Source organism: Brachyistius frenatus, unplaced genomic scaffold, assembly GCF_029030835.1.
Source record: "Brachyistius frenatus isolate BFR_SWC_R1_liver_20210118 unplaced genomic scaffold, ASM2903083v1 Contig_72, whole genome shotgun sequence".
Classification (NCBI taxonomy): Eukaryota; Metazoa; Chordata; class Actinopteri; family Embiotocidae; genus Brachyistius; species Brachyistius frenatus.
Window position 1 is genome coordinate 1,260,581 of NW_027210671.1, and position 27,962 is coordinate 1,288,542.

Below are 27,962 nucleotides of genomic sequence, written 5' to 3' on the forward strand. Positions count from 1 at the left end.
ACAAAGGAATGGCTTCGGGACAACTCTGTGAATGTCTTTGAGTGACCCAGGCAGAGCCCAGACTTGAACCCGATTGAACATCTCTGGAGAGATCTGAAAATGTCTGTGCACCGATGCTCTCCATCCAACCTGATGGAGCTTGAGAGGTCCTGCAAAGAAGAATGGGAGAAACTGCCCAAGAATAGGTGCCATGCTTATAGCATCATACTCAAAAAGACTCGAGGCTGTAATTGCTGCCAAAGGTGCTTCAACAAAGTATTGAGTAAAGGCTGTGAATACTTATGTACGTGTTATATTTTTGTTCTTTATTTTTAACAGATTTGCAAAAATTTTAAACAAACTATTTTCACCTTGTCATTATGGGATATTGTGTGTAGAATTTTGAGGAAAAAATGAATTTAATAAATTTTGGAATAAAGCTGGAACATAACAAAATGTTTAAAAAGTGAAGCGCTGTGAATACTTTCCGGATGCACTATAGATTACATTTTTAAATGAGATTTTACAACCATCTGTGTGTGTTTGTGTGTGATTTTCCTCATTGAGAAGTGAAAGTGTGCTCTAATCAAACTCAGATGGAGACAAAGTGGACAGACGCCAAACTAACTATTCCCTCGACCATTACACCCCACAGTGCTGTGTTCTCAGCTATTTAATGTAGAGTTAACAGACAGTAAAAACAATGAACACGGATTATCCCAAGCAAATAAAGTCACAGGGGCTCTAAGAAAAGATGGGAATGTTTTTTAGGCTAATTGTGACTGATTTCCTGAGGAAGGGATGGGTTGATTAAAGAGGCTCGTGGTTGTAACAAATGACTCCTGGTGCCAGCTGGTTCACCACAAAGTGTCACCACACAGCCCATCACAGAGTGCCAGAACTCACTGACAGTCTGAACAATCAACAGTATGTCAATGTTAATGTCACTCAACACCCCTCAGAGTCTGTTTAAAGGCTACAGTAGTTTCTGATTTTTCTTTACTTCCAACTAACTGAAATTAAACTCTGAACACTTGAACAAAACATAATACAACTGCTACTCCTTATACAGATATCACTGTAGCTGATGTGTATAGCCTAGATAATGCATGATACTGTATGTCATATCTATATTTTAATTTGTTTGTTCTTCTTGGTTATCATGATGTTGTATTGTAGTTTATCAGGTTACTTTATTTACACTAACATTTACCTGTGTGTTATCTATAATGGTTTATTATTTCTTTCCAGGATATGTATTAACATTATGCTTCATTTAATATTAACGTTGAGATTCACCTGTTAACAATAGTTCATAATTAAATAAATAATGAATAGCCTATAATAATATTTTATATTTTCTTGCGTGTATTGACTGAATGGTGGATTGTTTGTCCTTCTATGGAACAAAATATATAGACAATGGTTGCAGTCATGTAGTCATCATACTGTCCTCAAATGAAATGAATGTTTTATGATTTTTAATGATTTAAAAAATATTTTTTTCCCCCCTTGTTTTACTGATGTCAGAGAAGAACGTTCGGGGTAATTAAGGCAAAATATTTTTTCATAAGACATACCGTCCTCAAAATGATTCGTCCTGTTACGCTGCTGGAGCGGTCGGGACGGTCCCGCCCAGTAAGGCTGCATCATCATCCGGTCTGCCAGCCACGATTCGCCGCTGAGGTCACAGCTATCAGCCCTCCCCCTCCACGCACCGGTCGGTCCGGAGCGGTCTGATAAAGACTGGGAACGGAGGGATAACCAGCTCAGTCCGAGCAGCAAAAACACAAGGACACTGACAGAACAACAACTGCAAGATCTCGAGAATTGTTTCATATTTGGTGAGAGAATTTTCTTTTCTTCTCTTCTCTTTTCATTTCTTCTCTTTTCTATTGTTTTAAGAGGATGCTCTCGCGACATAGATCTAAGGCAATGTGTCAGCCTGCACCAACTAGTTTTACTCTGCTTGATCTAAATACAGCCTACACAATTATTGTTTTGGGCTGTAGATTTTGTAGGAAAACCTAATAATTATAGTCATTTTACATTTTGCATGTTTTGTTTTTTATGTGTTAACCCGAATTTAGGCAACATTTGATTACCACATTTGGGTGAGGAGATTTTTTTAATTTTTAATTTTTTTTATAAGAAAATACTTTATAACCTTTGACAGGGCACTACCTCTTTAAGATGATGAAGTTATCATGACACAAAGCTTCTCTTTAGTGCTGAAGAGCAAAAAACAACAACAACAAATGAATAACAATAGAAACAATTCAAAGTTTGTATGAAATGTATGCATGAGCCTATATGTGATCATTAGTACAGTTCTTTTTATTTAAAAGTTGACTTAATGTGTGACTTTTCTTTCAATTTCATAATTATGGTCGTTTAACTAATATCCCTGTCATACTGGTTTCACATCAGTCTGTGTGAGGGAGAGAAACTGGTATTTTGCATCACCTTGCGCGTTCACTCATTTGGCATCCCAACACTTTCTCACCCTGACTTCAACTGCTCTCTTTGGATCCACCTCCACCTGTTAAATCTGGTGGGAGTATGAATTCCTCCGCATCCGCTTACACTTTCCATTGCTTTCTCAGAAAGTTGATTGGGGTGATACAAACTCTTTGCATTTCACGCCTACAAATGTTAAAAGAACGTAGGGTGATATCTGCTGCTGTCCTCAGTGTGCATGTGTGTTTTCAAGGAACATCCCATGACACTGGGATTCTTCTCAGTATGTGTGTGTGTCTGTTTTTCCACCTTGAGCCGAGCTGCGCAGGATCACAGACATGTAGGCTCTCATCTCTAATGAGGTGCGTCTCTGCTGGCTCTTGGGAGGATTTCTTCTCCTCCCTCTGAGATTTCCCATCACTATGTACTATTGCATGTTGAGATAAAGCAGAGTTTGTAGATATATTATCTGCATTCCCAGCTGTTTGGTCAGCTGGGTTTGTGCCTCACACTTAAGTTTGTGACTCACGGGATTAATGGGTTGGGTTTTAAGTTGATACTAGGTCAAACAGAGGAAGGGTCAGACTGTGGGAACATTGGCCAAAAGATGACGTTGAATCCCTTGAGAGAGAAAACCGCAACACCGGGCTGATGATTTCCGAACAAAAACCCTCTTTGACATCTCCAGTCTGTCTATCTAACTAAATGTTTTAATTGTCTCTTCATATAATGGCTTTGATTCTGGTTATAAATCCCATCAATGCCTCCATTTGTCTCTGCAGTCCTGGAAGCCTGATGACTCAGGACTACTCATTCTCTTTCTGCTGACCTGTGGGATTTGATTTCTTCTCCCTTTTCTTGTCCTTCTTTCCTTTCTCTCTGATCTCTCCAGCCTTTCATCATCTTCCACTTAGCTGTCTTGTACTCATTTTGTATCTATTTCTAATGTCAACACTTGCTGTTTTTACTGGCCTCTTTTGGTTTTACGAGTTTCTGGTTCGTTCTGATAAGGTGTGCACAGAGTCATATTGCACAGAGGCAAGCTGGAGGGTAACAAAGCAGCTCTGTGTTCTGTGGGACTTCACAGAGTCAGATCACAGCTGGTTTATTGAAGCCTGACTGAAATCCCCCCGAGTAAGGAACGCATAATGCCTTCTAAGTAGCTTACTAATCACCATGACATCACATGTCATAACACATCATCAGCAAACATTTACACACATGCCAACCTCTGAAATTAAGGAAAAACACCCCAACTGAAGTTATCATAAAGGTTTACAAACACCATGAAGTCAGACCGGTTCAGATCATGATATGATGTTCAGATTTACCACTGAAACCCAACCAAGGAGAATGAGAATAGTGTATACAATGCCACAAATGTTGAGCTCTCTAAGAAATACTGTTCAGAAACCAACTAAAGTAATAAAGAAAATTGATCTGTAAAGGTGCAACAATGCTGACTGTAAAAGTGTTTCCTGTGCTAGTTCCTCTTTGGGTCCCAGTGTGTGCACTCCACCCACTTTAAGTACTTTATTAAGTATCAGTTCTGATGTGTGCATAGATAAGAGATAGGAAAAGTCACCTCAGAGATGCTTTAAAGTGCAAACTATAATTTGAACTTCACAGGGAGGTGCAGCTATGTTCCTGCACCTGGTCTATCTATTTTCACTTTGATATTTTTGCTCTTGTTACTGGAAAACAAGAATGTGCAACCTTTGCAACCTCAGCGCACCATCCTCATCACACGTCCATGCTAATGGTCCGGTGAACTCACCTCTAACATGTCAAAGGTTGTGGTCAGCTCTTATGACCAGTTCCTCTAAATACACTAAAACGACACGATACCAGGAAAGTTTTCTCTCAGTTGTGTATGTTTGTGAGTGTGTGTGTGTGTTTGTTTGTGTGTGTGTGCCTGTGTTTATGCTGAATGTGTGTGCAGTACAAATGTGCTGCGCTGTGCTGTGCTCTTAAACCTTGTGTTGTGACTCACTGTCTAGCTGCTGCTACTCCAAAGATGTTTTCATTTCTTCCATTCATATTTGACCCACTAACTCGGGGGAACCACACTCTCCTCAGGCTGCATACTTGGTTGTACATGTTCCAACCATTAACAGATTGGGTGTAACAGAGAAATGCCTTAACCCTATCAGTGCCAGTGGGACGCTGGTGTTTCACTCACGTTTTAAGACTAGCTCATCCACTGATCTCTATCTTGTTGTGAACATATCAACAGAGATGGGCCGTATGAGCCAAAGGAGCAGTTACAGATATTATGGTCATCCAAGAAGCATGTGCACATGTTTGATTGTGTCCCATCCTTGTCCTTATCTTTTTTTGGATATGTACCATTGATACTGCTTTATACAGGGTAGGCCCAGAGGGTCAAGGGGCATCAGGGTAGGTATAGTCAAAGCAATGGAGTGGGAACAGCGGAAAAACACTCAGGGATCAGGGGAGGGTCAAGGACAAAGTTTACAACACCCAAAGTGCACTTCAGGAAGCTGTAAAGAGTTTACTTGTTTTATGTATCATTTATCATTGAGAATGCTCTTTTAGGCAGGTTTTGACCCTTAAACAGGTAAATGTGTTTTGTATATATTTTCCCTCTTTTTTTTTCATTAGTTACAAGGTTGTTGTAAGGCCATAGTGGCTGCCAGATACACCAAAAACCTCACAGTTCGGTTATTGATTAGTTTGGTTCCTGCTCTGTAATGAAGTGTCATATCTGATACTAATTAGGGTAATACAATTTTGTTTTTAGTAAAAAATTTCCAGCTAGATTTAAATCCTGTGTCCCAAAAAAATACATGGAGGCAAAAAAATATATTTTGTGAGTCATAAATGTAACAGAAAAATAGTTTTGTGTCAAAAACTCTGAGCTGATCACCTTTAGGAGTTTTACAAGAATTTAAACATGACTTGTGTGTTGTGTTGTGTGCATTGTTGATTTTGTGTGAACATGTCTGCTCATAAAACTTGCAAAACAGACCACAAAAACCAGCTCAAACACAGGCCAGTTGCATTGTGGGATTGAAAAAGGAGCAGTGTTGATGTACACCAAGTTGGACCTCTGTGTGTCAGATAGACTTTTAAAAAGGGTGGGATGCACATATGTTCATGTCTGATGTGTGTGTTTTTTTGTGCGTGTGTGTGTGTGTTGATATGTATGCACGTTTCCGAAATGCACGGGGGCCTGTACTGGCAAAGTTGTAGCAGGAAACACATGTTTTTAGCTGACAGGGCTGCATGGAGAGAGGGGTGACTGAACAGAGCTGAACAGCTGCACAAAGGAAACAAAAAGGAAACTGGTGTGTTGTTGTCGCCCTGCCAGTGAGGCTCCATTTGGGGTGGGGGGGTGGGGGGGTTTATGTGTCTGAGGCAAGGACAGCTACCAAGGGACCTGTCCTCTTAATGGTGAGTGTGAGAATTCAGGTTTGTGTTTTCTAAGTTAAACCCTTTTAGGGAGTCTTTGTTCAGAAGAACAATGAACAGAATAAACAGTAAATCTTTGTGTGTTGATTAGCTCCACGTTCCTGAGCACTTTGTGTGTGTGTGGGGGAGTTTGTACATGTGTGCGTCTGTGGCTTCCAGCGTCGCTGTTTTACCACTAATATATCAAAACACACCGCTGTTTTCTATTAGCTCAGTCAGCCACAGAAGGTGAGTCAGTGGAGAACCAGCCGAGACAGAAATGGCCTATATGCAGACAGCTATTGCTGTGACATTGCTGTGTCTGGGTCCTTGCATGCTTGTGTCTGCATGAAGATGTTTTGTACAGTTATTTTTAAAACAACTTGGAAGTTCTTTATAGAGATAATTTTTACTTTTCATCCCTCATTGTTTCATCTTTGCCATTTTGCCTTCTGCTCCTTCCCCTTTTTTTTGGTGACTCATGTTTACTCACTTTATTGTGGAGCAGCAGACACTCTCCTCGCTGCACAGTATGACTCCTTTATACCAGAGAAGAAGAACGAATCTGATATCAAACCTCTTTTTCTAAAGAATATGAAAAGGAAAATATAAGTTGGGTTACTTTTTCTTGCTCCAGACTTCCCTTTTGTTTCCTTCTACTTCCCTTTAAAGTCACTTTCATCTCCTGCAGCTGCTGTTTTGCTCTGCTGGAGGCGGATGGCTGTCAGGATGGTGCAGAAACCTTCTTCCGTGCATGCTGCCTTTCATTGCTCCAGGGTTGTCCAGATTGTGTTGTTTGATGTGGTTGTCGCTGGTTTATTTTGGGCTAAGAGAAAAGATAATCTGCTTCTTGTTTATTCCTAGAGGGAAAGAAAAAGATGAATAATGATGATAAATGGATTGGTTATGGTATGTTGAGTGTAAATAGATTGAAGGTGGGGGCTCAGAGGAGGAATGTAGGAAGATAACAAATCAGGGAAATTAACTTAAAGTGTACAACAAACCCATTCAACTCATGTGAGACTGACTTTCACAGGCTGTTAAAATTTTCCTGCCTGAGTCAAGAAGTCAGCTCAACTTAAAGAAACTAGAAGCGACTTCTAGGGTTCCACAAATACCCCACCTTGCCCACCCTTTCCTCCCCAGTGGTCTCGCTCAGTAGCAGGCGGAGGGATGGAGGAAGGAAGCTGAGCAGAGAAACAGTACAGCTGGGAGTCTGGTGACCAGTGTTCATCATTTTCCTGCAATTGTTGGCTCTGTATTGATGACAAATTTATGAAAAAGATAAACATACAACAGTGAACTCCCCACTGAGACTTTTCATGTCAGTTTGTCACCACACTGTACAGAACGTTTTATATTTTCTTTAGACAACAGACATGAACATACATTTCATTTTTTAAGAGAATGAAGGAAAGGAAGTGCTCAGTATTTACAGTTTCAAGTGTTGATTATTTAAAACTTTTTCATGACTTAATACTTGTTCTTTTTGTCTATAACACTGTTAAAATGTTTAATAAAAGCACGTCATCGCTAATCTCTGCAAATCCACTACTAAAGGCCAGTTAGTCTAAAGATCATTGCAGCTCTCGTCTTTGTCACCCATTCATTGCTCAATTATCTTCATATAAACCAAATTCATTTATAAAATCTATTGTCAAATATCTCTAATGTGTGTTTATTTTCTGCTTTCAGCTAACTGAAGACCACCTAAAAAGCCATGACCAGAACACTTGAACTATTTATTCTCCTCTCTGCTCTCTGCTGCTGTCTAGCGAACAATGTAAGTACTACAAGGTGGTACCGTGAACGATTTCTTGTTTTAATCCTAAAACAGATTCTGCATTAATAAGGGCCTATCTGAATACATTCCAGTTCCTGTGTTTCATAATCCACCTGAACAAACATAGTGTTTTTTTTTTTGCATGGCGCCGCAGTTTTAAACAGACAGGTTTGAATTCAACTTCTGAACAGCAACGTTTTAAACACAAAAACCTACTTTTAAGAATAATGATTAAGTCGTTTTTCATTCTAACTGTTTGACTTTGAAACCATATAGCTAATAGGCTCACTGATGTCTTGCAGCCAACTCTAAAATGTTATTCATTGGAGCTCTACAGCATCCAACAACAATTTATATTTGACTAAAATGATGGATTCTGTATGTGAAGCAATTTTCAAGTAAAACTTTTTCTGTATCTTAAGGAAATGAAGTAAACGTATTGACTGTCAGTCAATGTCTCTGTCTCTGTGTTGACCGTATCTTTCCTGTTGCAGGCGCTGCTCCGCGCTAAGAGAGGGACTCGTTTTTACAGAGGTGAGCCTGACAGGCAGCCAGCTAGACGGACGCTTTTCATTATTCATGTCCAGAAGTCTTCACCTTCCTTTGACTCATCCTGTGAGCCCCATCACACTTCTGTTTCTGTTCATTAATCACACCATCAGCATCATATGTCTTTTGATTCTCTGTTGTCAATCATGTGTTTGTGTGCTTGTGTTTTTGTACCTTCATGTTTGTACTATTGTCACAATTATCATGTTTTCTGTGTGCCCCCATGTTTGATGGGCTTTACACTTATGTTTGTGTTTGTGTGTGTGTGTTTCCTCAGTACTGTGTGTGGATAGTGAGACGTCTGCAGTGCGTAGTTATGGGGACACTTGGCTGCGATGGAGGGGACAGCGTGTGGAGTATTGCCATTGTGCATTGAGAGGACGAGAGCGTTGTCATATTGTGCCCGTCGTTAGTGAGTGTGACATGGATGCACAGATGCACAAACACAAATATACTGTCCGACTTACTCGTCTTATTTTCCTGTCTCTATCAGACTTTTTTTTAGTTTCCAATGAACCGAATTTGACCTTCTGTTTGTTCATTTTCCGTCAGTCTTCTCGTCTTCCCTGACTAACCTCTCTGTTTTTCATTGTAACTTCACCTTACCGCTAACTTGCTGTTATAACCTCAGATGATTATTTTTTTGTTGGCTAGCCTCGCTCATGCGTCCAAATCCCTGTTATTTTAGGGCATCCAAATGAAGAGCTGTTGACTTTCTGTGTTTCTGTGTGGGTGTAGTTTAGTCTGAGATTATTTGAAATACTCTCACCATGCTAGCGCTCGTGCGCATTTTCACCCCCATTGACGAACTGTGAAGCATGATTACCCCTCCCTCAGACAAATTACTCCCACATTTTTACATCTGTGAGCTCATACCACTGGGAGGGAGTGGACTTCTGTTATTCTGAGTCTTTAGGAAATGTTGAAATAATAAATGAAAAACTGGAGTGCAGATGGCGTAAAACCAGTTCAGCTCTAGAAAGAAATCCTTGGCATGAAATTATATTTTAGAAGAGACGATATGATGATGTTTGCTACAAGTAAGAGGAGAGTCAGGATGAACCATTCTCACAGAATTTTGTCGACTACTTAATGACGCACAAGGCCAAACCCACAATTTGAATTCTCTGTAAACACACATAGTCACATTCAATCAACTATATTGAGATTTTTCAAACTGTTAGTGTGCCAAAGAACTGGGTGACGTGTGACTGAGTAAACTGTTCTCCGTCTGCTCTTCCAGACTGCTACGTGTCTCAGTGCTACAACGGAGGAACCTGCAAGGAGGCCGTGTACACTTCAAACTACATTTGCCAGTGTCCCCCAGGCTTCAGCGGGAATCAGTGTGAGATCAGTAAGTAGTCAAGAAACAACAAGGGACACGTGATCACATGTATGACACATGTTTATCACATGTTGCAACACATGATAACATGGGGAAAATATGTGGGAAAGTATTCACATGGGGTTCACACATTACACCGTGAAAAGGTTCCAAAACCACCTGTTTCAAAAGGGCAGAATACAAGTTTCACATGTGCGCAATCACATGTGATCACATCAGTTTTTGCATGTGAAATTCACATGTTTTTTTTGTAAGAGCTGTAATCTGTCACGTTTTTTTTTTTTTCATTAATTAACCTTTTAAATCTGTAAAATGATGAAAAGTTTTACATTTTTTAAATTATATTTCAAATAATTATATTTTCATTGTAATTGTTGAAGTCTCCAAAGTCTTGCTTTGACCAACACACAGTCCATAACCAGAATATTCAGTTTACAACCATATAAAACAGAGTTAAGCAGCAACTCTTAAATGTGGAAAACCTGCTCCCAAGGAATAGTTCCTGATTAATTTTAATTGATCTACCAATCATTTAATTGATTTACCATTTCCTCTCTCCATTAATCTTTAATTTAGCCTTCATGTAGCAACAGGTACAATCTGACAGTTCTAGGATGTCTGTCATTTGTATGTTTGTTTGTTTTTTACGTTGAAGCTGCAGTAAATCCGCCATGTCCATAAACAGATTGCCTGTGACACAATGCTAATTAAAACTTGTTAGTGACTCTTGATAAGGTCACAGTCTGACTGGGTGATTCAGTTTGGTGTCATGGGCCTGTGGTTTGCAGAGAATAAGAAAGCATCATAAATGATGGAAAGACATTCTGGGATATGAATGTTTTTGTTTCTGTGGGTGACTTTTGGTGTCTTTAGGGACACCCCGCCCTCTCAGTGGGATAATTACGCGAGCACTAGTGGTCACATCCAAGTGATTATACCAAAAGAATGACAAGTTAATAAGGCCAGACGGCAAATCTAATCACATTTACGATCATCATAGTTTATGTTTGGTCATTTCTTTTAAACCACTAATTGGAAAACTACAATATAAATGCTATTAGGACACAAGCTGTGAGTTTAATGTCTTATATAAGAAATAACAATGTTTTCATAATTTGTCCAAAAGGTTTTGAATGGCCTAAGTTTTTCCAGATCCAATAAAAATACTTTATTGTGTCAGAATAAATGAATTAAGTCAGTTATTGGGGTGATATCAGGCTCATATATAACTGTGCCTATAACCAGTTTCTATGTTTTGATTTTCCAACAGGCAACAATGAGAAGTGTGTTGTGGGGACAGGCGAAGGCTATCGTGGCACATGGAGTACCAGCCATTCAAGAGCAGAGTGCATCAACTGGAACTCCACGTCTCTCAGAGGACGGAGGTTCACAGCCAGAAAAGTAGACGCCAGTAGTCTCGGACTGGGAAATCATAATTTTTGCAGGTATATGTGCCGCAGCATCTGTAGGAAAACTGGCCAAATTCAAATGATAAATTTGTCCCACAAGTTAAATCAAGGTTGGGCGTATCATACTAAATAGTGCAGAAATGATGCACTTAGCCCTGTTTACTGGCATTTCATTTAAATCATTAATCAATATGACCGTGTTGGTGAAAATATCTCTAAAGCAATAAATGAAACAAAGTTTACAAGGTCTCAGAGGCAGGCAGAGTTTGGTATCAGGTAGGGTATCACAACAAGTTAAGGGGGCAAACAGGCAAGAAGGCAAAAGTTCAAAGAGCCGGCAAGAAGCATCCAAAAAGGCTCAAACACTACGACTCAGACAATTGTTGTAATTAAGGTGCCGACTATAAACACTCACCACCTCTGTCTCTCTCTGCCTTTCCTATTATATGTTTACTATAGGCTATCCACTAGTTATAAAATGCCTCCAAGATGTTTTCCTTAACTTTTATTTTGCCCCTCAGGAACCCTGACAATGACAGCACTCCCTGGTGTTACATCTACAAAGGCACTCAGATTGTCTGGGAGTTGTGTACCTTGCCCAAATGTCCAGAAGGTACGCATTTACAAAAAAAGAAAAACATCAACCAAAAACATAATACTGAGCTGAAATATTATTGATGAAACACTTACACACTTCTTTTTGTTTTGGAGCAGATAAGTACAAAGAATGTGTGCTGGGCTCTGGTCAGTCATATAGAGGCACGACATCTGTCACTAAGAGCGGCTCTCGCTGTCTCCCGTGGGACTCGCCTGCTGTCAAGCGCAAACACAACAATGCTTGGAGATCAGATGCATTTGAGCTGGGGCTGGGCAGCCACAGCTTCTGCAGGTAGAGATGCCAGCACACACTGTATATGGTAAACCTCCTTTGCGTGTAGAAATATCATAAATATCATAATGACATTTCTCTCTTTCTTGATTCAATAGGAACCCAGACGGTGATGCAGGTCCATGGTGTCATACCTACAAAAACATGCAGCTCACCTGGGAGCTATGTGACGTACCTAAATGCTGTGAGTTCCCCTTTTTCTCCATGATTTGTTTTTTAAGCTAAGATTGAAGAGAGATCATCAAGACTGATGGTAGAAGTTCATTCAGTTTGGAAACTAAAACAATACTTAAAGCCACGTGCTACTCGGCTAACTATACGTTTCCTTTTTACAGCAAGACGTCCATCTGTCATCACCACTGTTCGTCCACGTGCTCCCACCACTGGTAACAATAACAGAGGTAGGACATCTTCACATCCAATGGAAATGACCTCAAACTCAACCCAGAATCCGCTCTAGTACGTGGTGTGTAGTAATTTTACACTTATTTAACCATCAACCCTGCAATTTGTCCCCTCTGCAGCCACATGTGGCCAGCGTTTAGACAACTCCCTGAATCGCCCGTCGTTCCGCATGTTTGGGGGCAGAGAGAGCGACATCACGGAGCAGCCGTGGCAGGCGGCCATCAACGTGTACCAGGCCCGTCTCAGAAACCACTTCCACCGGTGTGGAGGAGTCCTCATTGACTCCTGCTGGGTCCTTTCTGCTGCACACTGCTTCGAGGACAAGTAGGAATGACTTTCAGATTTATCACATACACACAAACACACATGCAAAGTACATAACTTGTTTTTCATGCAACATGCAAACATATCCCCTCATATCTTTTTCAGGGATAAAGCAGAAAAATTGGAAGTAATTTTGGGAAGAACGTTTCGGAAACAGAACTCCAGCAGCGAGCAGATATTCAAGGTCGAGAAGTACTGGATCCACGAGAAATTTGACAATGAAACATTTGACAATGACATTGGTGAGGGAACATTTCATATAAGAAACAATAATGTTATAGTATTTCTTTTGTTGACATCATCAAGAAGTTGATAATTTTATGTTTATGACTAAGGTTGTAGTGGGTGGTGGTGTACTGGATGGCATTATATTCCAAAGTGTTCCTAAAATATCACTAAAATAACACTGACTTTAATGTGTCAAGGTTTTAGAGTTAATGATGAAAACAGAATGATTTTCTTTCATGTTTTCCCCCAGCAGTGATAATATGGAAGCTTAAGTGGGCAGCAAAGGCTTGTTAAAACTTTAAATCATCCCTCAGAGTCTTCGTCCCTCATTTTCCCTGTCCATTATCCTGACTTTCCTCTGGTCACTTTCCATCCGCAGCTATTTTGAAGCTGAAAACGGACATTGGCATCTGTGCTGTAAACTCTCTTGAGGTTCATCCGGTGTGTCTCCCTGAAAGTGGGCTGGTGCTGGCTGACTGGACCGAGTGTGAGATCTCCGGCTACGGAAAAGATTCAGAATGTGAGCAAGCTTCACAACTAATTGAAAGCTTTTTCCATTTTTTGCATGGCTATTATTGTTGCTAATGTGTTTCATTAGTTGGTGACACTTTAATGACTGACTTTCAGAGGGCATTGAAAGCATGCTTTTCCATAAACCTGTAATGGGTTTATTTGTGGAAAGTAAATGCTGAAGTATTAATTTAAACTCTCTTTCCACAGTTGCTGCCCAGTTCTCCGAGCGTGTTAAGAGAGGATATGTGCGTCTGTGGCCCAAAGAGCGCTGCGTCCCAGATGTGCTGTCAGGACGCACAGTTACCTCCAACATGCTGTGTGCAGGTGACACCCGAGGCCTGGACGATGCATGCAAGGTGAGGACGCCTGGTTTTTACACTTCACCTCCTCATTGAATCTGCGTTACGTTACTCAGTCTCATTATTTCTTTACTCTCCATTTTGCACCACAGGGAGACTCTGGTGGCCCGCTCGTCTGCCGAAACAACAACAGGATGACTCTGATGGGCGTGATCAGCTGGGGCGATGGGTGCGGGCAGAGGGACAAGCCCGGGGTCTACACTCGCGTCACCCGTTACATCGACTGGATCAACAGCAAAATCAAAGCGAACCCCGTTTAAAGTAAGAGAGACTGCAAAGACGATGTTGGACGACCATACCCACAAACACAGTGGGTGAAACAGCTAACGCAGATATGTTTATCATTCAGAAGATAGACAGAGAGATCCACGGGACTCGGATTCTGTTGAGAATTTGTTTATCTGTGGATCTAAATCTAAGCACAAGGACGTTTTTAGGTCAGCAGGACCCACAATCAGGGGTTTTAGTGCTCGATGTAGCTCGTCCTCAGGTTTTCTGTTCCTTACTGTGTTTAATGTGACTGGATCTATACAGATAGAAACAGAGAACCAACTCTTTTCCTCATTCTGGGCCATCTTTTGAACCCAATAATAGTCTTTGTCTTTTTAATGCTTACAAAGTTTCATGTCTTCTCAGTATTGCCTTCACCAAACCAACAGAAAAAATACGACTTTCTTCTGCTCTTTGTGGCTGGCTTTATGCTGGTTCATACAGAGAAGTCACAGTGGCAGACTTCAGATCAGTAGCACTTTCAATCCAAAAAAGCCTTCGCTCAACATGGACATTTACTTTGCACACTGCAGTGAATCACACAGGGATATGTGGGCATTTTTTAAAGTCTTGTGTCAAGCTTGAGACTTGACTTGTAGATACAGTATAAGGCTATAGTGTCTTTATTAGTTTAATGGAAAATGTTCTGCATTTAAAGATGATGGGTCTCAGACCTTCATCCAAACTACAAACCTGATCTGCTGGTTCAGATTCTGCTTGTTTTGCTTGTTGTCATGAGGACAGTTTTGGACAGGTGGAAGCTGGAAGCTGTGAGTTACTCAATCCATTCAACAAACTTATATTCTCAAGCTTCACAAAACAGGAAGAATAAAACCTGTTTCATGCCAGATTTCCAGAGCATTTCTCCACCAGACACCTGGGTTGAGCCCAGCATGTAGAGTATGTAACATGTATATTTTCTGATAATTAATTTTATATTGAAATGTACTTTTTTGTGTTCTACATTAAACTGCTTATTGACTGCAAAGTTTAACCTCCTCAACAGACTCACTTTTTCCTGTGTTCGACTCTCGATGGAAACCGAGCTTTGGATGTTTTGTACTATGTTAATATTTATGTGTGTTTTACACTGTTATGTCAAAACTTTTTTATGTTATGTTACATGTATGTGTACAGTAGCTTAATAATTTATTGTCACTATTGTTATTATAACCACATCTGGTAACATACTCCTTTGTCAATAAATAATATTTGGAATAAACTGTCTTATGCTTTCTGACTTTCTCAAAAATAATTATTGATGCAGTGAGTCTGACAACACTGACATTTCTAAGTAATTCAGGATGAGAACATTGTGCAGAGATGAATAATAACAATATCACATATTTTGGTGTTTTTGATACCTACAGTTTTTTATAGCTCTGCGACATCGATATCCACAGCCGGAGGCGTTGTGTTTTCAGGTTGTCTGTTCTTTTCTTGTGAACGCAATATCTCTGGATGGAATTTCTTGGGACCAAAGATAAAGAATAATTAAATTATGGTGGTCAAAGGTTACAGTGACCTCCCACTCGTCCAACTCGTTTGAATGTTGATATCTTAAGAAGGCCTTGAGAGAATTTCTTCAAATTTAGCATAAACATTCTTTGACTCAAAGATGAACTGAAAATATTTTATCCATCCTATTATTGTGAACTCCATACATCAGACTTACCTTCAGGGAACTTCTTCAAACTTGGCACTCACGAGTGAACTGATTACATTTTGGTCAAAGGTAAAAGGTCACTGTTACCTAATGCCCATCCTTGTCTTGTGAATGTGAAGCCATAATTTAGGAACAGAAGGGGAGATTGTGACCCCATTTTTCGTTTCGTCAGATACAGAATTGGTGACACTAATCTTGACTGTCCACATTGAAACTGTGGTGATTGTATAGATCTTCTGTGCTGTCGGGTTAAAGGTGTGAGTGAAGCAACATCTATATTTGATTCATTGTCTACTCTCAATCAGCTGTATAGGCCAAAAATGTGAACACAGGGATTCCTTCAAAGTCTCAGACATGGACGTTAACTGCAACTTGATGAGTTGGTAGAGTTTAACAATGATGAGGCAGTAATTGTAGTTTACTTATGAATGAATGCAGTCTAATACAGCAGTCCTATAATCAACCCTACTTTCATGAAGATCACTTTTTTTTAGAGAGGTGTTTATGTTTTGCATCTGTTTTTTTTACAGCTGCTACTTCATTTTGGAGGCTGCAGTTTGTTTTCAATTATATAAGTGCAATAAACTGTTTGTTTGTTCCTGCTAAATTGTTGTAGTTTTAAAGGTGTAAATTACAGTAAGCTCTTTGTGAGTTCTTTGCCATCTGATCGTCAGTGTTGCTTAACTACTTAATTATAAGAAAAACTTCCTTGACATGTATTTGATTTAAAAGTTAATATTTAATTTTCACTTTTGATAGCACAATGGATACAAAGAAGTTTCTTTTCCAGTTGCAGATAATGATACCACATTCAGTTGGCTAGATGACCATTAAGAGGGTGCAGTAGGGAATTTTGGAGCCATGTGCAGTGCAGCAATTCATTTAAAGGCAGACATTAGAGCAGCAGGTGAGGCTGTCTGTCTCTGACACAGGTAGGAAATGCAAATGAGGTCACCTAGAGCTGCTTCACGTTCACGCTGCATCGCACTCTTTCAATCTTTAAAACCATTTGCATCCAAGAACGGAAACAAAGACATTTACTTATGACTTGAGCTGTGAGACTCGACTCCAAATCATGACAATGGTAAAGTACAGTTTTATTTTGTCCTATTTTGGTCTAAATTCTGATAATGGGTGGAATAAGAAGGAAGTGAGCAGGTGTAGTTGAAGCCCTCTGTAAACCCTCCATGTATATGTACTTTCTTTTGAGCATTGTTTTCTGAATGGGGGAAAGATATGATGGCATCTACACTGTTAAAGTCGTGATTGTGTGGGAGTGTGAGGGCAAACAGTAAAAATAGAGAGAGCTAGTGTTTAAATATAATCTGAAGGCAAATGTTTACCTTCAGGATGTTATATAAAAGTCCCATCAAAGGTTTAACAAGTTTATTAAACTTTCTGTTTGTTCTTTTCTAAACTATGCCCCAGAAAATCCTTATTTTTTGGTGAATAAATTAAATGTATTAGATTTCAAACAAATACTTTCCATGTAATTTACGAGGATTTTGATCACAAAGATGAGTCCTAGTTGATGTTGGTGTACATTTCGAAGGTTTATGTTTCAGTTAGACCCAACTGTGTCACTTCTACATATCAGTAAAATGTAGTTTATTTTCTTTCCAAGTGTTGCTATCACTTAAAAAAACAAAATCCGAATTTTAGACTCTTTTCAGTGAACATGAGCGAGTCTAGAGGGTGCTGTGTTCACTTAATAGTTCAAGCACAGATAAATCAACTTCTCTGACTAGAAAAAAGATTGTTTCTAATTCTGAGAGAATTGTTTTCTTTTTATTCTAACTTTGAATGATAGTGCTGATATTTTTTGCAGAGTTTTACATCTGTTGTCTAGTTCCAATGTTCCCAAATTTAAGTCTTTGCAAAGATAACTGTGAGTCAAAGAAAAATTTCATTTAAAAGCGAGCATGCGTCTGAATATGACGTTTGCTCATAAAGTTTTTACACTCTACCCTATTATGCCACATAAACTCTACACCATACATGAACATTGTTGTATTCATATGATGTTTATCCACAAGCATTTTCCGATGGGATTTTGGTAACACGGACTCTTTTGTGAACCTTTCTGTTGACATGACAAAGTTCATTATCCTCTTGTCTACTGCAGACATTTCAGGCAGAGATGTTTTGTGGTTGGAGGAGTTCTTTGTATGATGTGTGACAACACTAAAGCTATTGTGGATATTATTATTTCCAAAATAACATCACAATTCACTGTTTGGTCAACTTTGCCTACTTATGAAAAATGTAAGAATACTGTCAATCAGTAGTAAAATCATAGTAAGGTAGTTGATTATTATATAATTGCATATTGTATAATTGCTTGTGATAACGGACACACACTTTCTATTGTCTGTACAGTGAAACATTTGAATGGTGCGTGTCTTGTCCTTGTTTGCATTAGATATCGCTACGCTGCACAACTTTTTTCCTTTTTCCTGCTCTTCGCTCTCTGTGTCACCGACAACACATTTCTCTGACCGGCCTGTACACAATCTAAAACAGTCCCATCAGAGAGAAGTTACAGCAGGTAGAAGCTCAACTCTGCAGTTCACACAAACACATTGTCACTGTAACTTGACTCAACTCTAAAATGTATATTTTTGTAACAACTGCGAGAGGAAAAGGTCACAAATAGAAGAACAGTGATGTAGTTTTCTTTTAGCTCCTCTCACCTGCTCCCCATTTATCAACAGTAAAGCAACTGTTAACTGACATGTTGTGTGCCAATGTGTGAGAGATAATGCAGTCTCTATCCAGCTCACTTTCTGTCGGCCTATAATCATTCACTTTACCTCAACACTTCCTCTTCACATCGCTGGCACTGTGACAAAAACTCCCTCTTCCTGATTTCGCTTGTCGTGTGTGTTCATCACCTCCTCCTACTAACCTCAGTTACTTCCCTGCAGACGATCTTACCTGTGATTTAATTGATAATTTTCTTTTGCAACAAACTGATTTTTAATTAACGGTAGCATGTAAAAGACATACAGATTACTCATGAAGATAAAAGACAAAATAAGTTACAGTGAGAATAAAGGATCTCTACTCCCCATTTAACATTTAGTCAAAGTATGGGAACAAATATTGAGTGGTAAAAGCAAAACAACACTGTTAACAGCCACAAAAAATTTTTTTTGACATGTTTTAGGACTAAAATATTTTGCAAATTATGTTTTGATATATAAACAAACCCCTCTGTAATCCTTTACAATATAGCTGGGAGCAGTACTTGTACAGTTTATTCCCCTGCCCCCAACTAATAAAGCTCTATTGTAATTATTGTGTGGCCTTCCTCACAGAGCAGCAGTGACTGCAGGCTGATAGATAAAGTTGATAAATAATTAAACGTAAATAATTAATAGCCAGATTCACAGTTGAGGAATGTTTGATCTGTGCCTCTGTGTCACACATAAATATCTGAACCCACCTGTCTGCTCCTGTCTCTGCTTCTACTTGGTTTTTAAAACCGTTGCAAATTTTTGGTGTTTTTCAGAGCTTCTTTGGAAAACTGAAGAATCTGTAAGTATAATGATTGAGGCATTAACTTCATTTATTCTCCCGTAAAGATCATTGCAGCACATTTAGTTCGAACCTTGTTTCTTCTTCTCCTTTCAGACACAGTGGACCTCCAGCTCCCCCTAGAAGAACGGGTGAGATTTTATTTCCCTTTTGAAACATTGCGTTGATGCCTCTTGTCTAGTATTTACGAATACATGTCTGTCATATCCTATCTGTTTCAGACAACAATGCAGAATTTGGGTGGCCCCAGGATGAGTTTGTAAGTGGAAAAAATAAGTTGATGTTTTCACAAACTTTATCCACTTATTATTATAAGGGCAACACACACAGATGAAGGCAATAACAGGTGGGAAAAACACAAAAATAAAACGAGACAGACTCAAGAGGAAGGTGGCTTTCAAAATAAAACAGGAAACACAAAGCTGAAAACAAGAACAAAAAACAGAATCAAAATCCAAACCATATATGTATAAAAAGTCACAGTCTTGTGAGCTATAATTATTTTTGTCCCATGACAGGATGATGAGGAAGGTGACATGTATGAAGCTCCTCCCTGTGAGCGTCCGGCTGTCAAAGTCCCACAGAGAAAAGTGGAGGAGGACATTTATCTGGGTAATACTGTTAGTTCAGAAACATTTTGAATCCCTGCTCAGCAAAGATACCTACTGGAGAATAGAAAACTATCTTCTTCCTCAAAATAATGTTAATGCTACTTTTTGCAGAAAGGTCGTCCAATTCTGCAGCCCCACAGAGGCAGGCTGCTCCTCCACCCAGACCATCCAAACACCTGGTAACAACAGCTCAGTGTCCTGGCAGTCTGTTTGTGTGTGTGTCTCTTCACCTGTCATTAAAGGATGTTTTAAAATCCTACACTTCTGTCCTCCAGAAACCCCAACAACGTGAGGATTTCTATTTTGAACCCAGCACCAAGAAACGTGAGTCGATGATCTGTATTCAACTGCTGATTTTGTTCATTTATTGTGTGTCCAATCACTCTTCATCTCTTCTACCTTTTCCTTTCATGTTGACATGTCCTTCTGCCTCCCAGCGCCGGAGATAGATAGAAATGAGAAGCCTGGGAGAAAGAAGATGATGCCTCCTCCTGCTGTCCGCTCAGCCCCTGCTCCAGTCCCTGAGGAAGGTGCAGTAATCACTCACACACACACACACACACACACACACACACACACACACACACACACACACACACACACACACACACACACACACACACACACACACACACACACACACACACACACACACACACACACACACACACACACACACACACACACACAGAGAGAGAGAAAGGAAGGTAGAAAAGAAAGGACTTAATGAGGCAACCAAACACACTAAAATAAATTTGTTTTATGTGTCATGTGCTATTTACGTAAATGCAGCAGTGGTAAACTCACCGTGTTGCTGATCATCCGATCAAATCCTTGTGGTGCTTCATCCTGAAATGTTAATGTTTGTGTATTGTTTCCAGCAGCAACAGAAGTTTGTCTGGAACAAATAAATAAAAGGACATCTGGCCATAAATTAAGCAGCAGATTTTGTAGCTGTGACTGAGACAAAGTAGAGTGTGCCCCCTACTGGAGTGCTATTGAGCTGCACCTTAAGTAACTCAGAAACTCATCACCATTAACATACTGATTGCAAAGTGATCTGGAAGAACACCAAAGCAATCCCCAGTCACTGCACTGAAGATGCTGCTGAAGTGAAAAGATCATTTTCTGCTTGAATATCCGTCTGAGCCCAACTGCTGCAGTGCCTTGAGGCTTTTCTATGACACCTCAAACATCTCAGAATAATCTAATTAGCCATAAAAAGACAATATTACAAGACTGGTAAGACAGAACAAAGTGATGTCTAAATGACAGTTCATCAAAGTTAAAATATCTCCTGCATTGTTTAAAGGAAAACAATCACCATATTTAGTTTTGTCCAGTTCTGTTTCATTCTTCTGCTTTTTGTCTTTACTCCTTTGGTAATATTTCTAATGTAAGATATATATATGTACATATATATGTGTGTGTGTGTATATATATAAATATACATTTATATATATATATATATATATACATACATTTAGTTATGTTATGAACTCTGTTACAAGTATGTTGTTTTTGTGTTTCAGATGTGTATTTGGATCCAAATGAAGAACAGGTGACTTTAATTTGTTAACTTTTCTCATTATCAAGATTGTTCACTGACATAATTCATGTGTTGAAAAGCTTCTGTTAACAAAGAGGTTTTTGTAAGACGAATAGACTCATACATCAACAAGCAGCCCACAGCTTCCTGATGCAGCGGATTATGATGACAGCTGCAGCAAACATTGACTATTGAAAAGTCTGAGTGGTCAGAGCATCTGTTTTAAGCGACTTTTAACATCTTTAAAAGTTTGATGTTCTGATTGTGTATTTTTCTACACCCGAGTCTTTTGATACTCAATATCTACATAATATTCCTGCAGAGTGACACTGAAAGAAACTCAAAATAAAGAGACAGCAGACATCTCTTTCAGTCTGAGGGGTTTACTCCCATGGAGGAAGCACAAGGAGTCACCTACAATGTCTAGGGGGGCATTTAAAAAAAATAGACTTAGTTAAGCAGCCGTTTATATGCTGCTACCTTTATGAGAGCACATGAATGTACTGATAGCTACCCCCTGGAGCACCGCGGGGTCTAAAAGACCATTTGACATTTTTTTGGTCAGAGATGCTTCCAACAAGGACTTGTTCATTTATAGAGAGGGGTCTAAAGAACTTAATACTCCCTAAAAATTCCTAAAAATACTCCTAAAAACTTGCAATAAATCTTAGATAAATCAGTATATTCACATGTGCATAAGCATAAATAATAATGAATGTTACAGCTAATGGTCCTCTGTACTATCCTGATATTTGTCATTTTGTATTCCAGGAAGATAATGATGACCTTTATTTAGAGCCAACAGTAGGTAGGTTGCATCTCTGAGGTGTTGATTTCAAGCTTGCAAAGCAGTGATTGATGAGAGAGTGAGTGCTGCTAGTGACTACATTGAAACATTTAGTGAAAGACAACAAGATTTCATTTCCAGATGATGCAAAGTGTGATAAAAATAATAATTTCCTTTCTGCCTGCTCCTCAGCTTGCCCTCCTACCCCACGTGGGCCACTTAGGATGCCTCCATCTCCCAAGACATTTGTACCTGCTCCCATACCCATGTAAGTGCACCTCACTGAGTCAACGCAGCTTTCATCCTACCACCTAATCTTTTTTATTCTCTAATCTGTTGTAACCTGTGATGTAATATGTTCGCTTAGCTTCACCCTCTATGTCCCATGATGCTCCTGTGTTTTTTGCAGCCAGACACAAATGCAGTAGTTAAAGTAGTGTCATTATACTGTATATTCCTGGTGCTAAACATGCAATAAAATTGAACCTTCTCACTGTGTGCAGGATGAAGCCTCCAGTTCCCAGAGCAAAGTCTGTGAGTGTGTCTATTCATCTCAGTGCTGAGTCTTGTCATTTCCTTAAACTCTGTCCCAATTTGAAGTAAGAATGTCAAGACAGAGGCTGAATAACAAATTCAAGCTTTCATTCCTGCTCCGTATTTCCATTTCCTGCGTCGGAAATTAAACTCAGCAGTGTCACACAGCAGAAACTTGTATTTCCTCCCTTTCAGAATTCATTCTTGCCTTCCTTGAATGAGTTAAAAACAGGTCAGGACCACATCTTCTTTACTAATTAAAAAAAAAATCACTACAAATCACATCTGTAAGACACTATTTTCTTGATGATGATGAAGACTTTAAACACTGCTTCTCTCGCTCCTTCAGTTGAAGAGAGACGTGCCACTTTTCCCACCAAACTCCCCCCACCAACCCCCAGTGTTAAGCCGCCTCTGCCAGCGAACCTAAAGGAAGCTAAACCAAGGTAAGAGCTGCAGAGTACAGAGAGGATGGACAGGTCTGTCAGACGGATGAAATATGTAAAACTGCAGTGATTTGCATTCATTTCCAGCTTGTTTTTGCAGTTGACCCCATCTGCAATTGCACGACTACATCAGAATTAAACCCAGAGTATAATATTACCCATTTTTGTTTTAATTCATTCCAGCCCTTCAAACCCTCCTATGGCAGACACTAAACCTGTGGGTAAGCTCACATTCTTTAAAATCTTCAAATCCTGAGGGATGACTGTGTTAATTTGGGGGTCTGCTTGGATTCTTACTTTGATGTAATCCAGATATGTTTTGCTTTTTTAAAAAAAATTTTTTTTACCATCTGGGAGTTGTCAAACACGGATTTATCATGAACTTGCACATGACACTTAACCTGTTTTCTATCTGTTTTAAGGCTCCTATGGTGGTATGAGGATAACTAAGCAATCTGGGAATGAGGTAAAGTATTAATATGCACAGAAACTTTAGTGGAAGAAGTACTCAAAAATGTTACTTAACTAAAAATATAATAATGCAAAGATATTCACTTACAAGTAAAAGTCCTGCATTCAAACATGTAATTAAAGGTTGCAAGACTTTTATTAAAATGTTTATGGAAATGACCTCTTTGACCCTCATACTGTTAAATGAAACAATCTGTATTTAGAGGGGAAACGTCTTCTGGGTGGAACATCTAAAAGCTTCCAGACATCTGAAATGTCAAGCGGCCCCAAGTACTTTTTGTCTTGTACAGAGTTTTGTTAAAAGTTTTAATTTCAAAAGTAATGAGAAACTATATATCTCAGATAAATGTAGTGGAGTAACCGGTACAACAGCTAGTGTACAGTATGTATAGTGAGTACTTCAGTAAATTGAGTTACTTTCCACCACTGTTAAACACAGTTATTGATATATTTGCTGTCTCTCCCTGCATATCTCAGGACAAAGAATGGTTTGCTGGAGATTGCAACAGAAAGACAGCCGAGGATCTCTTAAAGAGAGTCAACAAGGTAAACCAAATTAGTTTATGTCTCACTTCATGGTGAAATAAACAGCTGAGGAATAGTGGGTTATTTCAAACACAATTATTATTTATTTTCAAACAAAAACAGGAGCTTAAGGCAAAGGTGTTGAACAGACAATGAAGAAATCTGTTAATGTGTGTGTGTTTTTCCTGAAACTCAAAACTAAAACAAAAGCCAAACATGAGTCAGACACCTCCAGGGCTGTACGGCTGTTGTTTGTAGTCTTAATGATTATTTTTATTATCAGTTAATCTTTTGAATATTTTCTCTTTAAATTGTTAAAACAGGGAGGAAAATGTCAACCAGTGTTTCCAAAAGCCTAAAGTGACACCTAATGTCTTTTTTTGTTGCAACCGGTAGTCAACAAATAAAAGATAAGTAGTTGATTATTATGAAAGATTAAAGGAACCAGAAAATATTCACATAGAAGAAGCTGAGAACTGATCATTTTAGAATTTATTTCCATAAAAGAATACTCAAAACAATTAATTAATAATCAAATTAGTTGTCAATTAATTTTCTGTTAATCAAATAAGCAATTCATTTAGCTGTTTCAGCTCTAGCTGCAATAGGTCAAAGGTCAATGACATCAAAAGGTTGTGCAAAAATACATTATTCAACTTGGAAACAGAAGGAGAGATTTTGTCCATATTTGACATTTGGTTGGATACCGAATTGGTGACACTAATCTTTGGAGTCCACTTTGAAACTGTGCTGATGGTATAAATCTTCTGTGTAAAGATGTTTGTGAAGCATCAGTGTTTTAGAATCTGTAGCTTCTTTGCAGCAACATCCATATTTGAAACATCGTCTCCTGCCAGTCAACTTTATTGGCCATCCAAGGATTCCTTCTTCACTGCATATATCATGAGTCAGGACAGACGTGGATGTTGATTGCAAATTGACTAGTTGGCGGAGACATAAAACAGCAAGGTGGTAATTCTAGTTAATAATTTATTATTACAGTTATTATTTTATTTATCTTTCTCTGTGTTGCAGGACGGTGCCTTCCTCATCCGACACAGCTCGGCTCAGAGTACCCACCAGCCGTACACCCTCGCTGTGCTCTACCAGCAGAAAGTGTACAACATACCCATCCGCTTCATGGAGTACACACAAGGCTACGCTCTCGGGAAGGAGGGCAAGATGAACGAAGAGGTGAGGGCAAAAAGAACAGCTTTAAGAGAAGAAAGCTTACTGTTGTTAGAGAGAGTGAAAAAGAAGACAAAGACAGTAGGGCTGTAAAAGGATGGCAGCTCAGTATGAATATCAGGCTTTTTATTTAACTACCTTTCTCCCTTTTACTTCGTCTCTGTCAGATTTTCATCAGTCTCGACGAGATGATTTCTCACCACAAGAATAACCAACTGCTTCTGATTGACAGCAAGAGCCATGCCAAGCACACCGCACATTTAACTCACGCTGTACGCCCTTAAAACTACACTACGACAAACCTCTCCCATGTTTTATTGACATGAGTCAAGGAGCATAATGCCACAAGATGAAAATTTCTCTTTTGCAATTACACCTCCATGACATCTGGCATACAGAACAGGTACTGCGTTGTTAATAAGTGAAAAGAGACAAACTTTCAATGCATTGAAAAGATGTTGAAAATCCTTCATGACTCACAGCAGCCTTTGTGATATGACAGCAACATAGCAAGTCATTTTTCTTGTTTTCACCATGTCATCATTTTAACAAATATTGTAGGTTAACTGTAGTGAAAAGGAAACTGCCACTTTGTTACTGTAACAGTCATTCAGTCTGGATGTTTCAGCTATTGGATGGAGAAATTATTCTCTTGCAATAACTTTCTTTCACTGACCAAAACTGAAAAATCACTTTTTCCCTTCTGCTTATTTACATCATAATGGACCCCTGACATAAAGGTTTGTATGAATCACTCATTTAAACTAAAGTATGTATCTACTCCCTAGTTCAGTTGAATGACTTTTTGAGTCTATTTAGTGTGATGTTGTATATACTGTGCAATACAGACCAAATTACGACTGTTTTACTTTGTGTGTTTTATTTCTTGGTGTGTGTGTGTGGATCAATTAGAAGATTAAGTACATTAAGAAGGATTGATGTTTGATGAAATCCTTTGAGTGAGCTCAAACCTCCATTGTTGTCAGACTTCGGCTTGTGATGGACCCTTATTAGTGAGAGTCCTCAGGAGCAGGAAGTGTGTATGTGTTTTTGAGCTATGTCTCAGCAGCTGCTGACCACCAGACACTACTACACCTGCTTCCTGTCAGGGTGAAACCATCTTCTTTGAGACCAAATCATAAATCTTGGACCTAGAATACCACATGGTAGAGTAATATGTATGTGTCCGGAGTTAAATTGTACATTTCCATCACTCTCATCCATATAAACTTGTTTAAGGAAAACTAATAATCACTGAAATCAAATGTATTGCATGAACTAAACCCAAACTATAAAGTGCCAAGTTGTTCTGCATATCAGCCTCACACTCCAGGCACACACTCATGTTCTCATGTCCTTTAGTTTTTAGAACTGACTGATAGTAACAGCACAGTTTAAAGTCATCTCATCATGTCACACGGTAGATTTCAGCTCTGGCTTGTAGCTTGTTCAATGACAGTTTCTTCATTTGCATAAACCCGTTGTGTAAATGAGGACTAAATAACTTCCTGTAGCCGGTGTAATTTGGCAGATGGATGTGGGCCATCTTGAAGCTCAGTTAGAGGATGACAAACTGAACCTGAACCCATTGCACTGTATACTCTCCCTTTCTTGTGCAATCAGTGCTTGAGAAGTGACAAAAACTTGTTTTTGTTCGGTCACTGAGACTAAATTTAATTTTAAGTTGAATGGTTTATTTGCTTTTGTTTGTGTGTAATCTTTACAATTGCTGTGGAAATCACAGACATTTTAATTACATGATCATCATTTTAGACCCCTTGATCACCAGCGTGCCCCAAAAAGACTTTTCATTCATTAACACTGAAACATACTGCCTCAACTCCAGGTTAACCCTCATCCCTTATTTGTGTAGTTTAAATATAAATGTCTTAATAGCAACAGGAACCATGCCAGTCAAAACCTTTGGAGCAGGAGCTTTTTGATTTTATGATGTCTGTGTTGTCCACGTTCTGTGCCTAATACTCACTTACAGTGTATGTGAGCTCCTGTGAAAGGAGGAATTTTACAAACAAACAACGAACTGACAGCTGATGATCTAAGTGGTCTATGACTTTGAAACAGATCAAACACGGACTTTCAGAATGTTTTCCAATTTTTACCCATAAGCATTAAATGCCTCCACAGTCATAGGGCTACATTTAACACTGCATAAGGACAGAAATTGTTTTCAGGGCAATTCATTATACAGAAAATTATTGATTTAAGCTTCGCATATGTTATGTAGTTGTGCACTACTTGCTGCTCACCGGGCATAACGTTGATGGTGATGAAAGTAGGGATCCTGTGAAAGTTAAAAAAGATGCAGCTTCAGCTCGTTGGAAGAAACGCTTTGTAACGTCAGCAGTCCTCACATCTGTGGGTCATCCATACTACAAGACACTTTTTCTTGGAAAAACGACTAAATGTCTTTTAGTCTTGAAGAAATCATGCATAGGTGGGGCGCATGTCAAGAGCCCTGATTTCGAAGTTGGAGCAAAGGAAGGGGGAAGGGGCTGCGGCGGAGGGGTACAAACTGCAAATCCGACCTCTTATATCGACAGCTTTGGTGAGGGAAAATAAATTCGACACAGTCTGTTTATGCGAAATCATCACTTACAATAAATTAGGACGTGTTTTTAGTACATCCTCGAATCCTTACGAGGCTCAAGGAGGAACTGGTTTGGCTCAGAAGTAGTTAAAGTGGACTAGTTTTCTTAG

At 39.1% G+C, this 27,962-nt stretch overlaps 2 protein-coding genes and 1 long non-coding RNA gene across 6 annotated transcripts; 2 read left to right on the forward strand and 1 right to left on the reverse strand.

Annotated features, from left to right (window-relative positions):
- Positions 1-1,740: 1,740 nt before the first annotated feature.
- Positions 1,741-15,149, forward strand: plat (plasminogen activator, tissue). 3 transcript variants are annotated; one of them, XM_069707829.1, is made up of 15 exons: positions 1,741-1,823; positions 7,549-7,636; positions 8,131-8,251; positions 8,463-8,597; positions 9,429-9,539; positions 10,801-10,975; positions 11,461-11,552; positions 11,654-11,828; positions 11,927-12,012; positions 12,164-12,229; positions 12,353-12,557; positions 12,663-12,799; positions 13,165-13,305; positions 13,506-13,654; positions 13,750-15,149. In XM_069707829.1, the coding sequence occupies exons 2-15, from the start codon at positions 7,574-7,576 to the stop codon at positions 13,915-13,917; spliced, it is 1,824 nt and encodes a 607-aa protein (XP_069563930.1). In that variant the 5' UTR covers positions 1,741-1,823; positions 7,549-7,573; the 3' UTR covers positions 13,918-15,149. The 3 variants fall into 3 exon arrangements, with proteins under 3 accessions (XP_069563930.1, XP_069563931.1, XP_069563932.1); XM_069707830.1 differs by having other exon boundaries at positions 8,131-8,170; XM_069707831.1 differs by lacking the exon at positions 8,463-8,597 and having other exon boundaries at positions 8,131-8,170.
- Positions 15,150-16,596: 1,447 nt separating this feature from the next.
- On the forward strand, positions 16,597-26,101 carry LOC138626288 (B-cell linker protein). The gene is made up of 19 exons (XM_069707840.1): positions 16,597-16,677; positions 19,108-19,133; positions 19,230-19,264; positions 19,355-19,392; positions 19,652-19,745; positions 19,856-19,923; positions 20,020-20,068; positions 20,182-20,274; positions 21,277-21,305; positions 22,065-22,101; positions 22,273-22,348; positions 22,584-22,614; positions 22,810-22,846; positions 22,964-23,060; positions 23,244-23,281; positions 23,483-23,526; positions 24,009-24,077; positions 25,092-25,250; positions 25,412-26,101. The coding sequence occupies exons 1-19, from the start codon at positions 16,669-16,671 to the stop codon at positions 25,526-25,528; spliced, it is 1,146 nt and encodes a 381-aa protein (XP_069563941.1). The 5' UTR covers positions 16,597-16,668; the 3' UTR covers positions 25,529-26,101.
- Positions 18,595-27,752, reverse strand: LOC138626290 (uncharacterized). 2 transcript variants are annotated; one of them, XR_011311284.1, is made up of 4 exons: positions 27,512-27,752; positions 20,552-20,642; positions 20,144-20,265; positions 18,595-19,252 (listed from the first exon to the last, which is right to left on the reverse strand). It is a non-coding gene; the product is annotated as an uncharacterized lncRNA (long non-coding RNA). The 2 variants fall into 2 exon arrangements; XR_011311283.1 differs by having other exon boundaries at positions 18,595-20,265.
- Between the last annotated feature and the right edge of the window lie 210 nt (positions 27,753-27,962).